Below are 21,955 nucleotides of genomic sequence, written 5' to 3' on the forward strand. Positions count from 1 at the left end.
TTGCCCAGATAAAGCTGTAACAAGCCTTTGTGTTAACATTTTTAATGACAATGTCATGTCTCATGGTTGACAATTGTTAAAACGGGCAAAAGCAAATATCTTTAGACAAATTCTTAGTGAGACAAACGACCAGTGAGCCATAGCCAGGTATATATGTTATATATATATATATATATATATATATATATATATATATATATATATATATATATATATATATATATATATATATATATATATATATATATGTCGTACCTAGTAGCCAGAACGCACTTCTCAGCCTACTATGCAAGGCCCGATTTGCCTAATAAGCCAAGTTTTCATGAATTAATGTTTTTTCGACTACCTAACCTACCTAACCTAACCTAACCTAACTTTTTCGGCTACCTAACCTAACCTAACCTATAAAGATAGGTTAGGTTAGGTTAGGTAGGGTTGGTTAGGTTCGGTCATATATCTACGTTAATTTTAACTCCAATAAAAAATATTGACATCATACATAATGAAATTGGTAGCTTTATCATTTCATAAGAAAAAAAATTGAGGAAATATATTAATTCAGGAAAACTTGGCTTATTAGGCAAATCGGGCCTTGCATAGTAGGCTGAGCAGTGTGTTCTGGCTACTAGGTACGACATATATATATATACACACACACACACACACACACACACACACACACACACACACACACACACGCACGCACGCACGCACGCACGCACGCACGCGCGCGCGTACGTATGTAGGTATGTAGTTATGTATGTGTATATATGTCGTACCTAGTAGCCAGAATGCACTTCTCGGCCTACTATGCAAGGCCCTATTTGCCTAATAAGCCAAGTTTTCCTGAATTAATATATTTTCTCTAATTTTTTTCTTATGAAATGATAAAGCTACCCATTTCATTATGTATGAGGTCAATTTTTTTTTATTGGAGTTAAAATTAACGTAGATATATGACCGAACCTAACCAACCCTACCTAACCTAACCTAACCTATCTTTATAGGTTATGTTAGGTTAGGTTAGGTAGCCGAAAAAGTTAGGTTAGGTTAGGTAGGTTAGGTAGTCGAAAAACAATTAATTCATGAAAACTTGGCTTATTAGGCAAATCGGGCCTTGCATAGTAGGCTGAGAAGTGCGTTCTGGCTACTAGGTACGACATTATATATATATATATTATTTTATATAAATAAATAAATAATATGGCTTACGAGAAAAAGTAAAAGTCAGAAAAACAATTAAGGGTGAAATAAAATGGCAAGACTTGAAATAACCATCATTAGTTAAAATGAATAGAGCTTGTGAATTTATGGCAGATATCAGTTGAGACCGAAGGTGAAATATGAGGGATTGAAGGACTGCCTCTTTCTTTTCTAATGACAGAATTTTCATAAGAATTTGTGTGCATGCTATGATAGTATGGGTATTACAGAGAGCAGTGAAGGTGCAGTTTAGAACAGTACCCAGTTAAGGATTATTTCCAATATAATAGGAATAATTTGACAGAACAGCATTGGCAGAGTTGTTGTTAAGTAAAAAGTTGTTTTTAAACCCTTCACAGCTTGTCACATTATTTATTTGTTGGTTAGCTTTCCTTTCTTCTTGTATATTTAAATTTTATTTGGGCATTTAATGTAATTTGTGTGTTATACTATGTTACTACAAATACCGTAGTGTTTATTTATGAACAATTACTTCACTCTTGCAGCATGGTACAGTATTTGCTATTGAAAAGTCAAATTCAGTACAATTCTTTTATTCTAGACAATTCATCTATCAGGTTGGTAAAATTACTGGTGTATTTTTTGTTTTGCCCAGCACTTTTGAAATGAGTATTGAACAATCATTCCTCCCTTGCCGCAGTAAAGCATTTGCACTGAATGATCTTGTTGACTTGAGTTTGTGAAACATTTTGCATGGAGCTTCCATTTTTATAATGGTTAAAAAGAGTACTGGGCGTATAGAGGTAGAATTTCTGCTTTGCAGGTTATACAGTCGTTTAGGAGAAGGCGAACGTGCTGCAGTTCTTTATGAGCGATATCTGCAAGAAACTGAAGATGCTGGCCTAAGTGAGGACCGGGGACAAGCGTATCAGTTTCTAGCGAGTCACTGCCTTCAGAAAAATATGCTTGATTTGGCTTATGATTATGCTCAGAAATGTACTCTCTTCATGGAAGTAAGTATGCTTTTAATACATAAAAAGCAACACTTTATCAGAATGTATTGTATTAGTTTTACAATATGTAATTACCTAAGTGTAGTTACAGGATGAGAGCTACGCTTGTGGTGTCCCGTTTTCCCAGTACAGTATTCTGTCATATAACGCTTTGAAACTACTGACACTTTTGGCTTCCACCATCTCCTCACTTAACTTGTTCCTACCGTCTACCACTGTTTAAAAAATATATATTTCTTTCTGCATCTTTGTTTCCTTTGCTTGAAACTGTGGCCTCATGTTCTTGAAGTTGCTGGTTTCAGGAATTCATCTTTGTCAGTTTAGTTGATTCCTGTGATCACCACTTTGTAAGTGGTGATCATATCTCACACCTCTTTTTCTCCTATTTTCTAGCTTTGGCATTATTTAATGCTTCTAGTTTTTTCTCGTAACTCTTGTTTTTCAGTTCTGGAAGCCATTTTATAACATGCCATTGCATCTTTTCCAGTTTATTAATGTGGTTCTTGAGATATGAGCACCATACAACTGCTGCATATTCCAATTGTGGTCTCACAAAAGTTATGAACAGTTTCCTTAGTCTTTTACCATCCATGTAGTTAAAAGCAAGTCTGAAGTTGGAAAGAGTCGCATACGCTCCTCTCACAATACTTTTTATATCTTCCTCTGGTGACAGTTTACTATCCAAAACCACCCCTAGATCTCGTTCTTTATTAGTTTTTTTTAGTTCCTTTCCACATTTTATAAGTTGCGTGTGGTCTATTTTCTCCGATTCCACATTCCATAACGTGATTTATTCACATTGTATTCCATCTGCCACTTGTCACTCCAAGAACTTATTTTATTTAGATCCATTTGAAGGGCAAGCCATTCGTCTGTCTCCTATGAATGTTGACCAAACCACACACTAGAAAAAGAAGGGACGACGACGTTTCAGTCCGCCCTGGACCATTCTCAAGTCGATTGTGATGTGATATTCCAGGCATCCGATTCCACATTCCATAACATGTGATTTATTCACATTGTATTCCATCCACAATCGACTTGAGAATGGTCCAGGATGGACCAAAATGTCGTCGTCCCTTCAATTTCTAGTGTGTGGTTTGGTCAACATATTTCAGCCATGTTATTGTGACTCCTTGTCTGTCTCCTATCTTCCCCAGTATCTTGGCATCATCCGCAAACATGTTCATATAGTTCTGTATTCCTTCTGGTAGATCGTTTATGTAGACGATGAAAATTACTGGTGCAAGAACTGAACCCTGTGGAACTCTGATAGTAACACTCCTCAAGTCAGATGCATTGTTCTGATTACTGCCCTCATCTGTCTGTCAGTTAGAAAATTTTTCATCCATGTCAGAAGTCTCCCTGTCACTCCTCCAGCATGTTCCAGTTTCCAGAACAGCCTTTTTTGTGACACTCTGTGGCTCTTTTGCAAGATCTCTGTGGCTCTATTATAAAAACTAAGTAGATTTGTTAGACAGGATCTTCCTTTTCAAAATCCACATTGTCTGTTATGTCATTACTCTCCAGGTGTTCAACCCATTGGGTTTTAAGTATTTTTTCTAGTATTTTGACTACCGCGCTTGTTAGTGATGCGGGTCTATAATTTAAAGTCATCTTGGTTGCAATTTTTGTAGATTGGAACTATGTTTGCCTTTTTCCAAATACAGTATCTGCTAAAATTCCTGTGGACATAGATCCCTGAAATATCAATTGGAGGGGGATGCTCAGCTCGGTTGCACATTCTCTCTGCACTCGGTGTGTGTGTGCGTGTAATGTCTAAGTGTAACTACAGGGTGAGAGCTATACCCATAGTGTCCTGTCTTCTTAGTGCAGTACTCTGTCATATGATACTGTGTGTTTGTGTGCGCGCGTGTTTCTATATGAGCAGGTAGGCAAAAAGTATTTTTATCTAAAGAAATTTTTACACTGAAAAGCCTGCTGCTTGTAGGACATTTGATAAATATCACATGCTATACATTCCCATTTTTCTCCCTGAACATAATTTCCAATCTAGATAATTAAAAATGAATGTCGTAAAAATGTTGCTCACCTAACCCATTTGATAGAATTCCTACACCTTAAATTAAAGAAGACGTGTCTACCATTAGTTAAGATTCTGACAATTTTTTTCCATCATGCTATTTTGTAATTACAGTACATTATGTACAGTACAAATATTTGTAATTGTTTGGTAAACCCACTGCAAGTGTTTATTGCCAACAAGGGTTGGAAAACAGAAATTTTGGAAATTTAAAAGATGGAAAGTGTAATTAAAGGCTTTCTGACCATATGATAATATAGAAAGTAGTCTAACCACAGTACAGTATACAATACTTCTATTTGATTTTAAGCAGTTATAGTATATTTTAATTATACAGAATATTTTAATATAAAATGGAAGTTAACAAAATTAGGAGTACAGAAATGATCACTGAGACTTTCCTTTGCACACAGACTCGAGAAAGTGGCAAGACTATGTTAAGGGAGATAGCCAATAGAAGACAACACACTGAACAAAACACGGTAAGTATTTTGTGGGTGGTGTCATCTCTTGTGTTCCCAGGTACAAGAGCCTGGCAACCTTTCATTGCAAACTGGTTATTTTTTACTTTTTTATTTTATGCTTCACCTGGGGATTTTCTCCAAAAATCAGTATGAAAATTACCTCTGTTGAAGACATTGAAGAAACTGCAAGCTGTTATCAATAAAGTCTTCGACTGGGCAACAAAATTAATATTTTTAGCAGTTATAAATTATAAATACAGTGCTTAAATTATAAATACAGGATACAAGACTTAAATATCTTCCCATAGAAGGAAAATGACATGTAATGGATCTGGGAATAATGATATACAAGTACTCATTAAATTAGGTTGTCTGACAAGACAGTATCAACCAGGAAAATAAGCTGGATTATGGAAACCTTAAAATCCTGGGACTCCAGCAAAATGATCTTTAGCCCGATATGCTTCCCTTTTCAAAGGAGATATAGAAGGAATTCTGAGAACATATACAACATGCAGAGACATGGTAAAGCAGCAAAATTATTGGAACACTCTTGAAGCACTTAAGATGTGCTTTCTAAAAAGGAAACGAGAGGTATCACATAATATATGCATACAGTGTGTCCTCACTTGAACAAACTATATGGGGCGAAGCCGATTCGTTCCAGTGTGGAATTCGTTCATCCGTCCGGCCCCAACAACTTTCTTAAAAATAAAAATAATAAATACATATGCCAGGACACATTTGCATTAGGAAACATTGCACCTGACTCACAAAGGGAGTCCTTGCTAGTGCTGGGTGCTGCTTCTGTAGGCCTACTGTGAAACCATACCAAAAACTTTTGAACTATAGTTTGTTTCTTCGTTGTGCACTGCTTCATTATAATATCTCTCATGCCCTTTTGGTGTCGATAATAATCTGAGATGGGGGAATCACCATCCACCCCACCCGTGACACCATCCCCCCCCCCCCCACACCACTGACACCATCCCCCCCCCACACCACTGACACCATCCCCCCCCCCCCACACCACTGACACCATCCCCCCCCCCCACACCACTGACACCATCCCCCCCCCCCACACCACTGACACCATCCCCTCCCCCCACACACCACTGACACCGTCCCCCACACTATGGGTCCCAAGAAAGCCAGTGGTAAGGTTCAAGGCAAGAAATCACAGTGAGAATGACCATGGAAGAAAAAAAAGAGATTATTCGTAAACATTTTCATGTTTATGAATAATCTCGTATTGGCATCCTTGGTGATATTTAGCGCTCTCCGATTATTCCGTACATTTGATGATGCTACATAGCCTTTCCGGTTTGGTGCCTTCCTCTGATAATTACTTACCTCCCTTCCCACCAAGATTCCTCCTCCCAGGTACTCTGAGAGAGAACTCTATCAACATCAGAGGTCCGAGACTGTTCAACACGCTTCCACTACACATAAGGGGCATAACTGGCCTACCCCTCAGTGTTCAAGAGAGAACTGGATAAGCACCTCCAAAGAATACCTGATCAACCAGGCTGTGACTCGTACGTCAGGCTGCGAGCAGCCTGATCAACAGCCTGGTTGATCAGTCCGGCAACCAGGCCTGGTCTACGACCGGGCCGCGGGGACGCTAAGCCCCGGAAGCACCTCAGGGTAACCTCAAGGTAACCCCACTACAGTGCTAATTATCACAACAATCCTCCTATTATCAGAATCCTGGTCATTTTTATCACAGGGGTCTTCTGTAATACTATCATCGCTAAATAATAGCATGTACATATATATTTTGACATCTTTAGGTGATGCTGTGGTCACAAGCTGAACAGCAGTGCTCCGAGCTTATGCTGCGTGTGCCAGCCTTGGCTCACTCGGTACCGACGCTCTCACACCCGGGAATGTGGCCCACGATTTTGTTGAAATTGGTGTCTGTTTACAAGAGCCATGATGAAGGTGATGTGAACCCCATGTATCCGCGTGCCGTTTAAATCTTGAGTAGTACTCCAACACATCATATGATGCGCACTTTTGGGTAGCTACTCAACACGTCATATGACATGTTGCACAGTTCAAGGGTTAAGTAAATTTGAATTAAATTAACATGCAGCAAAGCTTCATATTACTTTCAGATCAATTTATGTGGCACACTTGGCAGAATAGTTAAAATATTGTATGTACAGTATCATTTGATTACTGCATTTTATTAACAGCCCAAGTATAACATTTTAACTTTCTTACAGCAGGATGATTGTGGTAGTGTCTTGGTGAGCAGAGTCAGGCCTCGAGTACCCCTTGGAGGAGATCGCTCTGCCTCTGCACGGTTACCGCCTCTTAGCCTTTCATATACCCCATAGCATAAGCCTCCCATTTCATTTTATTTCTCTATATATAATGTGTACGTGTTTCTCTTTTATCATATAAACTTATTTCACTGTTTATTGGCAATTGCTCTATGCCGCAATTCCTCTGTAAATGTCATAGAATATACTTTTTCTAGAATTTTATACATGAGCTTGCATAATGCAAGTGAAGATTTGTTCCTGTACAGTATATATAATTTTCATGTTTGTTACCTATTTTTCCAACCTGTAAGTTTATTACGTGCCTGAAAAAAAATATTGGTTACATTGTATACTTTTTTGTGCTACTAAATAAAACAATTTTTTTTTTTAATCCTGTGTTTACTCAGTGTTATTAATGGTTAAATTATTACAAATTTGAATAAATTTATTAACTTACACAATTTGCTCATACTCTGTACTTAAAATAACTACAGTATTATTCTTTATTAGACATTGGGCCAATTTTAAGCAACAAGAAAAAACCACCTGTACAATCCTCATTCCATACTTCAAGTATGAAAATATGGTTACCCTTTACTAAACCAAACTCTTATACCAGCTCTTCTCATCCATGAAGCATCAAAGCCCACATAACGCTCAAAACAAATACCAAGTGAAATGTGGTTCTCGAGGTCCTGGAGTAATCAATCAGATTCAGCACCATGTTTTCTTGCATTACAATATAGTAAATGTTTTTTAAAGTTTATAAATTCTTCAATTTTGTAGGCAAGACAGACAAATTTAAATATTGCTCTAATTTTCTTTGTGTTAGGTTTTATTCATTGTTATGTATAGGAAACTATAGGTGAACTATGCAAACATCCACTTAATTCTTGCTCATTTTAACATTGTTAACCTCCTGCTACACTGGACATTTAAGTAAAACCATCATATTGCCAACAAAATTATTTATACTGCATATAGTAAAAAAAAAAAAATATCTAGCCACCATTATCAGCAAACTGAACTTGTCACACAGTTTTCTATGACAGGTGCATTTCGATTATTGTGTAATATTTACTGCTTAAAAATATATCTTGTTATAATGTAAAAGTTGATTATTAGATACAACTGCTAATTTGGCCAATACTTTTACTCATGCAAATCAGGCAGCTTAACCATGAATATTTTATAACAAGTAAAAATAGCATTAGCTCCATTATATAAATCCACAGAAAATTGACAACAAAAGTAACCAAAGTGGCAAATATATGAATTATACTGCTATTTTATCCACTATAAAACTTTGGACCTAGTTAACAAAAATGTCTATGCAGCATAAATATTTTTTTTTACATTAAATGAAAAGACAACTCTCAGTCAGTGTGCTCTTGTATTGGAAAAAGATGGCAGCTCCCCCACACAAAGACAGTGTTTAGTCTTTATGGGCTCTTGACTTATGCAGATCAATAATAATTTCCACTACTTACAACTTTATCGAGCATTGTGGTTTTGACTGTTCAACATCAACACTTGCCATTGATGTTGGAGCATTAGTATTCAAATAAATGTTAGCTCCTTTTGTCATAAAACTGATCAGTTTACAATATTGGACATATCACTATCATTAATGAAGTATAAAAAAATAAATTTCCCTGATACAGTTCTGTGAAACAAAATTGTCAAAGACCACCTTCACTCGCTCTCCTTACAAGTAGTACTGATCAAAATTCCTAGTGTAGTAGTTGTCACACGATGCAAAGCCATTCTGTGGCTTCTTGAGTGGCCGGCCTGTTTGCTTGCAGTAATCCTCCCATCCTCCAATATAATGGCGCGACCTATTAAGATACACACCCGTTTAATTCTTTGAGAATGTATGCGTGTCAATCTGTCATACCAAAATAACAGTACCTATAACAATTATGGCTGTAATTTCCAAATATGCACCATTACACCCAAAAGCCAACAAAATGGCAAAGCACCAATAAGCATATTTAAGGATACATTAAAACTGTAGGCATTACCTATTTTGAAGTTAGTCAAATTATATTGTGATCTTTAACATTCATTCAATGGCAACATTTTTATGTTATGCATCAACACTGAATATTTTCAACAAAACCTCCCCCCCATTCCCTCCCCACCAACTAGAAACTATTTCCAGACATTTTGATAGAACATAAAAAATTAATGTTCTGTAAAAAAAAATTAAAGTCTTGAGAAACCAATATAATGGTCAATGGCTCTGCTCACAAATTATGGTTCATTAAAATTTTAATGAATGAACATCTGGGTACCCCCCCCCCCCCCCAACAGCGAGGTGGTTCCTTTTTTTATAAAAAAAACACCTCAACAGTGTAAGTGCTAAATAATCATTTATAACTAAGTGCATACAATTAGGTTTTTTGTTTTGTATTTTGAAAAATACAACAATTACACAAACTTCAAAAAGACCTACAAGAATTCTTTCAGTAGTAACAATATCAGCAATATCAATACTTAAGGGCTGCAGTAAAATAATGTTACCTTTTGAAACCAAGACGGTGAGCAATTTCTACTGCAGCACTGGATGCATTTGGACCACGAGCATAAAATACCAGGTTACGATCTTCTTGGTCAGGTTTCTCCATGTGGAATTCTTCCTCCCATTCATCCTTCGAAAGCTGAAGGGCAACTTTAATCTTGCCAACTGTAACCAATAAAAGTTAATGAAAAAGCAGTTTTGCAGCACATGCTAGTACAGTACTTAAATTATAGTTTACATTATGTCTTCAACAAAAGCTAGTCTCTTAAACACTGTAATACAGCCTTTTCAATTATATGGTGCAGAATTAAGAAAATATAAGCCATCAAGGCAGGGCTAAAGGGGCAACCAAGTTTCAGGAACCGATACTTATATCCAAGGGAAAAAAGTATACTGTATGTACAGTATTTATAATATAAATTCTTTCCATATTTTAACTTTTTTTTTTTAATGAACTCTCATAATGACCCAGGGTTAGGAGAACCGAAATGCCAAAGGTCAAGAAATCTTCATTATGAATTGAAAAAATTTAGTTTCTTGGATAGCATGAAAAGGCTACTTGATTGAAGTGTATAATTAAATATTCTACACACAAATATGGTTTTAAAAATATAAACAAAGCAATGGATTTAAACTTAGGTTTTTATTAATCTAAACCAATTAAAAAATATAGAACAATTTACCAAGTACAATTATAAAAGCAAATTCCATTTTAAAGTTTCAAGCATAGGCAATATACAAAATGAATTGGTGCAATACTTCCATGAGCGATAGGCCCTCTGCAAATTTCTTTATTCTAATAATGTCACTGGAGTTTGTGACATATTATACTGTAATAGTTTGCCCAAATGTGGCCAGTAAGTGTGGATGAAACAAGTGGGTCTTCTGTACTACATCTGTTACCTCAACACAGTTTAATCACTTCATTAAATATAACACCACAGTATTACAGCTAGTTTGAATTTGACTTTAACCTAGTTGTATCTAAATTAATGATGCTACATCAATAACTTTTATCTTTTTGTGTAGCTTGGCTCAAAATTCTAACACAAAATTATCACAATTTTAAATACTATACTTTATCTCTCTTTTAATATTGAACCTTACTGGGAGTGTCCCGGTAGTACAGTACAGTCAGGTTCCTTCTAGACTATTGAGGATTCCAGGTTCAAATCCCGGGCAGGACAGAAATGGTTGCCGTTTCCTATTGCCTAATGCCCCTGTCCACCTAGCAGTAAATAGGTACCCTGGAGTTGGTCAGCTAGTTGTACTAAACTGCCCTCTCCTAACCTACCAGAGGACCCAAAACAGAAAACGAGTGTCAATTTTGCGAGCCACTACCATTTTCTAGCAAGATAATTTTTGCCCTTAGGTAGAGTATGCGCCAAAACGCTCTATTAGAAGGACGGGTTGAATATAGATATAGTATTAAGAAAATCGATATTCATTTAACCTATAATATTATAGTCTGTACTGTACTGTACTTTATTTCCTTTAATATTCTGTTGAACATACAGGATTCCTCAAACAAATCTTGGAAATTTAATAGTGGCAACAATATAAAAGCATTATCTTTTTGTTTATACATTACAACAATACTGTATATTTACTGCACTACATGCTAGTAAATACCTAACAATATACTGCATTAACTCACCAGGCATTCTCCATATTGTCTCATCTAATGGAAGCTTGTACACTCCAGACAACTCAACCCCACACATACCTGCCATGCCACTCACCAAGGTCACCAGCTTTACCATTACAAGTACTGTGAAACTTAACAAGAAATGTACACAATTTACAGTACAGTAACAGAGATTTTAATAACTTTAGTTGAATTTACAAGCTTCTTTGTCAAGAGTTGCATGTACTCATCTAATTCTACTTGTGGGGGATGAGCATCGGCTCTTTGGTCCCACCTCTACTGTCAAAACTAGTGTACAGGTTCCCGAGCCTATTGGGCTCTTATCATACCTACACTTGAAACTGTATGGAATCGGCCTCCACCAAGGTAACCACATCACTTATTGCATTTCATTTATTAACTACTCTGATGCTGAAATAATTCTTTCTAATATCTCTGGCTCATTTGAGTTTCTCTGTTTCCACTCCTGTCTTATTGTGCGGGTACCAGTCATGTTAAATAATAAATAAATAAATAATAAGGTGCAATTCACACAGGTATGAATTACAAGGAAAGGCTTTTATTTATAGAAGTACTGTAGTCTAGTGGCATATCTTTTGAATCTTCTCCAGCTTCGTCTTGTGCTTCACACAGTATGAACTTCATGCTGGAGCCATCTGTTCTAGGAATGGTCTGACGTGTGGTATACAAGTATCGAGACGAGTCCTCACAAATTTCTAAAGGCAGTTCTGATGTTGGTCAGCCTTGCATATGGTGCTTGTGCAAGGCTGTATCCTGAAGCCCGGATAATCCTTCCCGGATTTCAAATTTATGCACTAGTTTCCTATGGGGTACGGTGTCGAAGGCTTTCCGGAAATCAGGAAATTTGTAGTCTGCCCACCCTTCTCTTAATTTTTGTCACATGGTCATAGAATTCTATTCTGTAAAGTAAGATTTGCCATACCTTAATCCATGCTGATAGTGTTACAAAGTTCTCTCTTCAGATGTTCTACAGTACTAGTTTCTCACAATCTACATCACCTTGCATAATATGCAAGTCAGGGACACTGACCTGTAGTTCAGTGCCTCCTGGCCTATCTCCCTTCTTGTATAGTAGGACTACATTATCAGTCTTCTACATTTTTGGCAGTTCTCCTGTTACCAATGACTAGTTTACACCATTGAGACTGGTAGGCACAATGCTTCTGCTCCTTTTAGTATCCATGGTGAGATTTTGTCTGGGCATACAGCCCTTGATGCAAACAATTTAAGCAAATGCTTCCTTATCTCCCTACTGGCAATCTCAAATGCCTCGGTGGTACCTGGTTAGATACTCATATTTTAAGAACTTCTTGTTCTATTGTAAAAACCTTGAATTTTTGGTTCCTCACACACCTTGTCATTTGTAATGAACCTCTGCCCCCCATCCTCAGTTTCATTACCTGTTCCTTCACTGTTTTTCTTTTGATGAAGCTGTGCAGCAGTTTGGGTTAGATTTTTCCTTCATCTGCTATGTCATTTTTGTACTGTCTTTCTGCCTCTTCTCACCCTAATGTACTCATTCCTGCCTCTGGTATCTTTCTACTCTGGTATCTTATTTCTGTAGTTTCTCCTTGCCCTTTTACTTAGTTGCTTTGCCAGCTTACATCCCTGATTAAACCATGGGTTCCTCATTTGCATTTCGTGTTTTTACTGTTGGACATATGTACTGCTGAGACTGTAATTGCAGATTACAATTACAGTGACACCGGCTTACAAATGCCCCTATTTACAAACTTTTTGGGTTACAAGCCCAATTTCTTTTGAAAATTCTAATTGGGTTACAGACTTTGCCTCGGGAAACTAGTTTGTTGATACGAGTATGAACATAAAAACAAGGTAACTGCGGAAGGCCTATTGGCCCATACGAGGCAGCTCCTATTTATATCCACCCAATCCCACTCATATGCATGCCCAACCCACGTTTGAAACAATCGAGGGACCCCACCACCACCACGTTACGAGGTAATTGGTTCCACAAATCAACAACCCTGTTACCGAACCAGTATTTACCCAAGTCTTTCCTAAATCTAAACTTATCCAATTTATACCCATTGTTTCGTGTTCTGTCTTGTGTTGAAACTTTTAATACCCTTGTTAATATCCCCCCTTGTTATGGGCCGACCTAGCATGTGGTGGCACGGCTATTGTGCCTTAGTTTACCAGTGCCTCCCGCCTAGTGACTATCGCGCATGAATTCTTTGTAAAGAATTAGTTTTTGGGGATTTTTTACTACTTGAACATAAAATTTATTATACATCTTGCCATAGGTCAGAAGAAAGCCAGTGGTAAAGTTCAAGCCAAGAAAACATGCGAGAATGACCATAGAGGAAAAGCAAGAGATCATTCGTAAACATGAAAATGGCATGAGGGTTGTTTATGTAGAGTAGAGGATGCGTCTTCCTCGTTTATTAAGAAAATGTGTGCAGTATGAGAAGAATTGCAAAGTTTTGCTGAAAAATGTCACCCAAATCAAGCTGTAGCAGGCAGTTCTGTTTACTTTTTTAATGAAAATATGATGTCTCACTCGAGACAAGTATTACAATGTAGGGAAAAACAAGTGTTGTTCCGGAAGTGTTCAGACGTCATCGGTTGCAAGTCTTGTGTAAACCGTTTTCCATTCATAAACATGGGGTTTGGCGGGTGCATGGAATGCACTTTGTGTCTTTGTTTAGAGGCCTGGCTGTGAAAGTCACAAAATCTTACTAGAAATCTGGAAAAGTTCAAGTTCTCTCACTACCTCAAAGTTGACACTAGAAATGTACCAGGACCTACTCCAGCCCACTCTCGTGTAGCTTTAAAGCATCACCATGCATTTCTAGGGCCTCTAAACAGCCAGAAAACGAGAGTAATTGGCTCGCCCCCAATAAGGGCTTAAATTATTGGCCGTAATCCAAATTACAGCGCATGTTTGGTTTCCCAACAAGCAGCCAACGCGCGCAACTCCACGTGATTTTTACGCTTTCAAATAAAAAGTGATAAGAAAGAGTTTATACCCAGTACACCAATGTCCTGTCAATCATAAGTGTCGATTCACATACACACATGCCGTATCTTTATCCTTCCCCTACCGAGAGACCAGGGGCCAGATTCACGAAGCATTTACGCAAGTACTTACGAACCTGTACATCTCTCCTCAATCTTTGGCGGCTTTGTTTACAATTATTTAAAACAGTTATTGAACTCCGAAGCACCAGGAGGCTGTTTATAACAATAACAGTTGATTGGGAAGTTTTCCTGCTTGTAAACTGTTTAATAAATGTAACCAAAGCCGTCAATGATTAAAAGAAAGATGTACACGTTCGTAAGTACTTGCGTAACTGCTTCGTGAATCTGGCCCCAGGTAATTATGCTAGGAAAAAAAAACTACGCAGCAAGAGCGAGCGACCTTTGCACACACGTTTACGTAGAGGACTGGCGCCAATACCGCAATCATCCTTATTAAACAGTAAACATTAATGCTTCTCCATTAATGTCATTACTACTGCCAAACTGCATATCCCTGAATGTCATACTTTATGACAAGTTGCATTTTAACAATCATTTCCTTGTCAGCGTCTAAATGATTGAGAATGTTGATTTTTTTCTTTATTAACAATCTTAGGTATACACAACAATGTGCTGCTACCCTATTCTATATGAAAGATTACAGTGTAGATAAAAAACTAGCTAGAAGTTCATCTAATAGTCCCAACTTGCAGGATTATTTTTTTTGTTTTTGTTTAGCGAAATTCCTACGCGGGCCCTAAGCCCCTGGCTGGCCCACTAAGTGTTGATTTTGTAACCACTAGTAAGATTTTGCCCCCAAGTGTTTAACAACTTTTGCTCCGTTGAATCCAAGTTGAAATCTTATAGGGATTGTAACTGTGCACTGTGTTAGATAATGTTCCAGTGGTCTGTGTGCTATCTCACAGGATGGTTAGTCTTACATGGAATCAGGGGAGAAAATACCTGCCTCAATACAAAAATCAAACACTTGTTGAAGTTTACCCCCTTAGAAATGGAAATGTTAGATTGCGGCAATATTATACCTTACTTGTACCAACTATAGTGGGACATGAAGACTATTGGCGGTACGTGCACAGCATGTAGCCGCCCCCGTGTGATGGGGCAGGGAAGGAGGGTGAAACCCGACACTGGCGCCAAACCTCAATACTTTTGCTCCCGACGGCAGTGAAGAATTTTTAACTATTATCAAGAACGTTTACTGGTGGTAAATGATGCTAATCATATACGTCTCAAGTTACCACTGTTTATCCACGGCCAGATAAAAACAAAACTGTACTATCCTGCAAATAAGTATTTTTTACCCTAATGCAATTAAGCAGGTTGTATAACGCGTAGTGTTGCTGGGAGTAATGTTCATACACAACGTTGTTGGATAGTGCCCTAAGACGCTCAGCATTTTACTTGGTGATTTGCCGATCTTGGGTAAAAACGGCAGGTTAAATGTAACTGATAAAGTCTAAGCTGTTTATATAAGATGGGGGGTTAATTCAGTGCAAATATTGTCCTTTAATGTTAAATAATTCGTGCCATTTTTTATAAGCTTTCAGATAGGACTTTCTAATATATTTTATTTATTTATAGCATTGGTTGTGAGTACATAACATTGTCGATCGATTCTTGCAAAGCCACTAACACGCATGGAGTTTCAGGCCATATATATTTTACTAGCCGGTAAAAACTGCACATTCCACCAGACGGCATCAGATAATTTATGAAAATTAAGCCACGCAAGAGGTGGTACGGGCATGAGTACCCCGTAAAGATAATGCCAAGCTGTTGCCTAGTAATTTAGGTAAAACCACTCCACCCAACCCACCACTACCTCCACCTCACTCAACACATTCTCTTGTCCCCACAATCTTTGAGTACTAAAAAAGACGACCTTGAATGGTCTCCTCGCGGGAGACATCTCCCGTCACGCAGGGTGCAGTCGCACCTCCACAGATCTCCAGTATCAGCTCTTGATACTGGTAATGGCTCAAAAGGGCTACCACTTACGGGCTATTCATGCCCGTGCCACCTTTTGCGTGGCTTAATCTTCATCAATCAATGGTCTCCTACACTCATTCAGCACCGCTCCTGTGCCAGGTAAGTCCACTACGGGCTCACCATAGCCCGTGCTACTTGGAACTTGTTCCGAGTAGCTGAATCTATAACAACAACAATGGTCTCCATCCCACATCGTCCTTGCTTGACTAGGTTCTGTAGTCTTATAGGTACTGCCCGGCAAGCCTCTACTGTTCTCAACAGGTAATCAAATTCTTACTCTTAACCTTTTTTTTTTTTTTTTTTTTTTTTTTTTTAGGAAAATCCTCATACGTACCATACATTCTATAAAACAGCTCTTAGGCTTTGACAAGTTTGACTATAAGGATGCTTAACTGTCGACGATTCCGAGGATCAACGTCCCCGCGACCCGGTCTCTGACCAAGCCTCTTGTGGTGGTCTAGTTAACCTGTTTGAAGGAGATTAAGCCACCCAAGAGGTGGCACGGGCATGAATATCCCGTAAATGGTAGATTTTTGCGGTAACCTTCACGTGAAGGCTAGACATGCACATACATTATATATATAGTATGAGCATTATATATATAATATGAGCTATTTATGCACTGGTAAATAGGTCTTCTGCAGTTTCGTCATGTTCTTTAATGATGTTTAGTCATTAATATTTTTCCTGCCCGAAACGCTTTGCGTAATAGTGGCTTTAGGCATGGTATGTACTAGCTCTATCTATAAATCCATCAACTTTGTATCTTACCTTGTATGTATGTATCTTACCTGAATAAAAAATTTAATTTTAATTTAATGTGGGACCCAACCGAAAGCACAAATATCAAAGTACCGCTAGCGATCCGGATGATATAAATCATACTACGAGAATTCCATATCCACTTGCAGCGTTCCGGCAAATTCCTATATACCTACCCTTACCTTTTGTAAGATTAAACCTTGTTAAAGCCGCGTGGGACAGTCTCTAATATTTTTAACAACGGTGATTGAAAAGGGGGAGGGAATAGCTACGTTAGGAAATGTGAAAAAAGGGTAATGACTAAAGAGTTTGGAAACACCGATTAAGTCCCTAAACCCATTAGGTGACTTACCATATTCATTAAGCTAAACTAAAACGTAAAAGTTAGTAAATTTGTTAAACCTTCTGAAACTAGGTTAACGCCGTAATTTGCTTACTAGTGAATATCAAGGTTTAGCGAGAGCCCATTACGAGCTCATTTAACCATTTTCACTTTAATTTAACTAGCCTACTTCTTTTGGGGGGTGGGGGTGGGTTGGAGACTAATCAAAAGTACTTGATGGCATACAATTTGTGTTGTGAGGTTTAAGAGGTTTAGTAAATAACTTGACAATTGTGAAAATCTCATTTCACCTAGACAAATTTCATACTTGTGGAATTTCAGTAGTTGAATGGCGCATTCAAACATTGAGCTTTTCACAAAGTAAGGCTGGTTAGTTTTCGAATAATTATAATGTCTTTGAATAACTTTAACATCGCATACCAGTCCTAACAAATCATGATGCTGCTGCTCCTCGCTGAACACGCACACCACAGCCCGGGGTAACGGCAGTTGCAGGGTTGTGGCTTCACTAGTCAACCTCTCCTATAAAGAACGTCGCTTTTCGCTCGTATGCGTTACACAAGACCAAAAATTGTCTTACTAGAAAAAGCGGCTTGCAAAAGTGACGTCTGTCCCATTTACCGTTTTTGGGTCCTCTGGTAGGTTAGGAGAGGATACTTTAAATTGACAGTTTTCTTGACGTTGGGAAACCTTAGGAGGACGGGTTGGACTATTACCGGCTGGCGCCACCATGTCGGCCACGGCTGTGGCCTACGACTGGATGACTGAAGAATGAAGGCCAGTGAAGGTGAGGAAGTATGCCAACCTGTTTAAAGCTGGCACAGAAAGAGGTCTTTCCCATTCTCGACGGTGGCAATCATGCTGATAACGCACCCACAACCGTAAATAAATTAATGGCAATGTCACAAGTAATGAGATTTAATAGTTGCGAAACCAGGACAGTGAGGTATACAAGGGAGGCAGTGAGGAAACTAAAGTGAGAACACTGATAAGGCGTAATACATTAGCACACAAACATTGGCAGTATATGTAAAGCTAGTAAACTTACAGGGAGACGAACGATAATAGTAGTCTTTCAAAAAAAACTATACACTATTAGGTCAGTCCTAGAATATGCAGCTCCAGCATAGAACCCACATGCTACGAGACAAGTATACAAGATAGGAATAGATTAAAATCTAAAGCTAACGACATTAGAAAATAGAAGACCCAGAGGTAATATGATCATAGCGTCATTTTCCAGGCGAGGGACAACGGCATGAGTGAACACCAAAGTTGGGAACACATTAACCACGAAATGTTAGCAAGTATCTATTATGCAGCGAGTGGTCAAGATGTGGAATGGACTTTACCTGAACACAGGTAGTGGGAACAGCCACCACTCGCTCCAAGGACAAGTATGACGATATTGGAACGCCGGGAGGTATAATAGGTGTACAATAGATGGGCGGCGGGGCTCTAGAAAAGGGCCAATAGACTTACCGATTATGTGACCAACGTTTACCATTATATAATAATTTTGATATACGGAACCCTTACTGCCTATCCCTTGCTCTGACCGACGCTAAAAAAAATGCAGAGGATGAGACAACGTGGCTGAAATATGTTTACCAAATCACACTAGAAAGTGAAGAGACTACGACGTTTCGGTCCGTCCTGGACCACTCTCAAGTCACACACACACTACTTTAGAATGGTCCAGGACGGACCGAAACGTCGTCGTCTCTTCACTTTCTAGTGTGTGGTTTGGTCAACAAAATAAAACTAAACTACCTATATCACTTTACCAACAGCTTAACCCTTTAATAGTCCTGCATTCCAATTATTTTTCCAATTCACTTTTTATATTTCATAGCTGGAAACGCTCTTTGAATCTTTGAGAGTTCTATAAATTCTATTTTTTCACACTGCTAAAGATGTGAAAATGACGCAGTTAAGATGATGTCCCAATTGAAAATGTCAACACAGACTAGCCAGGAAACACGCTAGTCATCTTAGCTTAGCAACCTTAACACCTGTTTTAGTCACGTTGCCTAAAACAAATGCATGGAAACATGATATGGTTTAACTGAAAAAAATTGTAAAAACCAGGATTGGGAAACCGATGAAAGAACGAGGGGTAACTGAACTAAACTAAACTAAAGGGGTGTTCTAGAACTGTAAATAAAGCTTAATATAGCAGGAATAAGGGCTCAGCGCCACAACAGGTTGTAGAGTTGTAATGATGGATCATTAAGTGCGACAGAACCAAGTAGAGGATTGATCGAGTGATGATTAAGCCACCCAAGAGGTGGCACGGGCATGAATAGCCCGTAAAGTAGAGGATGACGCAGGAAAGAGGCTGGGGTGATAGTGAGAGCGTGGGCAGACAGCCAAGATATGTGCCACACCCGTGGCGAGAGTATGTGGACACCCTCGCTAGAGAGGGGCGACGTGCCCCTGGCCATGCTCCACGGTGTCACGAGGCGACCCATCACAACACAGCCCACTCCAACTACTTCCCAGTCAGTGCCCGCGCCATAGCAGAATTCATTTTGCAGGGGAGCAGCCAACCTGTGCATATTGCGCGCACGCACACGGGCGCACGCACGTACGTTCGTAAGGCTTATATCGAAGTCCCGCCAAGGTCTAACTACTAACCTTCCCCAGGATGCAACTCTACAATACTCTATTAGCTCTCAGGTACCCATTTATTGCTAGGTGAAGAGAGTCATTATGTAAAAGGAAACATGCTCAACAATTTGTTCGCCCGGGAGTCGAGAACGAACCCACCTGTACTACCAAGGTCGCCACTGTAGTGACTGTTGTGGTGAACGCAAATAACCTGAACTAAATTTAGGTTCTCGACTTCAGGTAATAGGTGAAAATTTGCGCATGGAGTTTGGTATTTGACATTGAATTCTGACGCCAAGAGTTTCGACTTAAAACATTCACGATGCCATGCTGACAATATTTTAATGTCCCAAACTCGCTGCCGCCTGAAATGCGGCAGCGTTCTCTTGTCCAAGAACTCTAATGGTCTGGACGAACAGGTGGGAGGGATAAGAGGGCAATATAACTAAATATAAGGACCGAGTGAAGGAACTAACAGAATGGTACGCCAACCTGCAAGAAACTAGGACATCGCTGTACCAACACGTTGAAGTGGGTTGACAGGTGTGGGCGAAGCTCACAGTATGATGACTATCAGCTACTCCTGCCTGATAAGATGTCATGATGCTGATATTTGACTTATCTCTCATCCAAAAATGATTACGTAGTCTATCAACTTTTGACAAGTGTTGGTAAATCCCAAGAGGCCTCCAGCGAACAAGAACATTAAGCAGTCTTCAAGAGTTTGTGTACAAACTATTTTACACCACAAACTGCAATTATATTTATACAATAATTTACGCATATAAATCCACTTGGGTCATTGGAGTAGTGAAATGGAGCACGATAAATCTAAGTGCAAAATACACTAGATGTTGGACCAATATTTTTCAACAATTTTATTTCAGTTAGTGCCAAGCCAGACGAGCCTCATTACGTCACAGGTTATGAGGTAGAGGAGAACTGGCAGTAAACCTCACAATGTGCCGCCCACGGGATGGGTATGGGGTGCATTATAAATAACTAACGCAACGTGCCAAGAATAAATCGTAAAGATCTGCCAGAATGTGCGGCGGAGCGGTCCACTCCAGTACCCTAAGCACTAAGTTCCCTGGAATACATTAAACTTAGATTATATATATATTAACAATTTTAAGAGTTGCCCAGCTAGGTGCCGATAGCTCAGACTTCTTTCAGGTATCTTGTTTGATAAACGTGTACCTTTTAAAAACATCGAAAACAAATGTGTATATTATTGGTTAAAATCAATATTCCGAGTTTGGGGGGGTGGGGGGAAATACTCTACGATAACATCCAGAAGGATGACAATATTTACCCACAAGCTACACGGTGTCATGAGCACACCCTATGACCCCTCCACCCGACTCCCAGCGGCCCACACAACTACCCGGCTCCCACCACCAACCAAGCTCAGGTTATTGTCAAACTTTTTCATATTTTTGTTTACCAAACAAAACGGCTAACTTCCCCACAAATCTCTGCAAGATATAATTACATGACGTCAACAAGGCTATGAGGAGAGTTGCACCCACTGAAGCAGACAGCTTCTGTGGGATTAGGTTCTACGTATTTCTGTAGGAGAAACTACAGAAATACCAGAACACCGGAGAGTAAGGAGAGATACCAGAGGGCCAGAAATGAGTACCTCAGAGTAAGGAGGGAGGCAGACAGTCAGTTTGAAAATGACAGCGCGTAAAGCAAGACCCAACCAAAGCTGCTCCACAGCGACATCAGGGGGAAAACAGCAGTGAAGGAACAAGTGATGAAATTGAACAAAGGGGAGAACAGATACACAGAGAATGACAAGGTGTGGTGTGACGAACTCAGAGATTCCAGGTCTTCACAATAGAACAAGGAGAAGCCCCTGCACTTAAACGAGGCGGCGGCAAACCAAGCAACCTTGGAGGAATTTGACCTCACCAGTGATGAGCAAAAGGTGTCTGCTGGAACTGGATGTGACAAAGGCTGTTGGGCCTGACAGAATCTCACCATAGATACCAAAGGAAGGTGCAGAAGCACTAAGTGTGCCACTCTATGGTGTATAACAGGTCACTGGAAATAGGAGACCTACCAGAAAGTTGGAAGACAGCT

At 39.0% G+C, this 21,955-nt stretch overlaps 2 protein-coding genes across 8 annotated transcripts in view; one reads left to right on the plus strand and one right to left on the minus strand.

The window, feature by feature from the left end:
- Positions 1-7,349, plus strand: part of LOC123762620 (cell division cycle protein 23 homolog) — a 44,457-nt gene extending 37,108 nt beyond the window's left edge. The window contains exons 11-13 of one of the 4 annotated variants that reach the window (XM_045749234.2): positions 1,988-2,177; positions 4,635-4,703; positions 6,917-7,349. In XM_045749234.2, coding sequence (XP_045605190.1) covers positions 1,988-2,177; positions 4,635-4,703; positions 6,917-7,030 — 373 coding nt within the window. In that variant the 3' untranslated portion in view covers positions 7,031-7,349. The remainder of the gene's footprint in view (positions 1-1,987; positions 2,178-4,634; positions 4,704-6,916) is intronic. The other 3 variants (XM_045749235.2, XM_069332403.1, XM_069332402.1) reach the window with 3 other exon arrangements.
- The window catches only part of LOC123762622 (thiosulfate:glutathione sulfurtransferase), a 42,874-nt gene continuing 28,255 nt past the window's right edge, over positions 7,337-21,955 (minus strand). For all 4 annotated transcript variants that reach the window (XM_045749238.2, XM_045749237.2, XM_069332404.1 and 1 more), the window contains 2 exons: positions 9,485-9,647; positions 7,337-8,796 (listed from right to left, as the gene is read on the minus strand). In XM_045749238.2, the coding sequence (XP_045605194.1) occupies positions 8,667-8,796; positions 9,485-9,647 (293 nt within the window). In that variant the 3' untranslated portion in view covers positions 7,337-8,666. The remainder of the gene's footprint in view (positions 8,797-9,484; positions 9,648-21,955) is intronic.

This window comes from Procambarus clarkii, chromosome 27, assembly GCF_040958095.1.
Source record: "Procambarus clarkii isolate CNS0578487 chromosome 27, FALCON_Pclarkii_2.0, whole genome shotgun sequence".
Classification (NCBI taxonomy): Eukaryota; Metazoa; Arthropoda; class Malacostraca; order Decapoda; family Cambaridae; genus Procambarus; species Procambarus clarkii.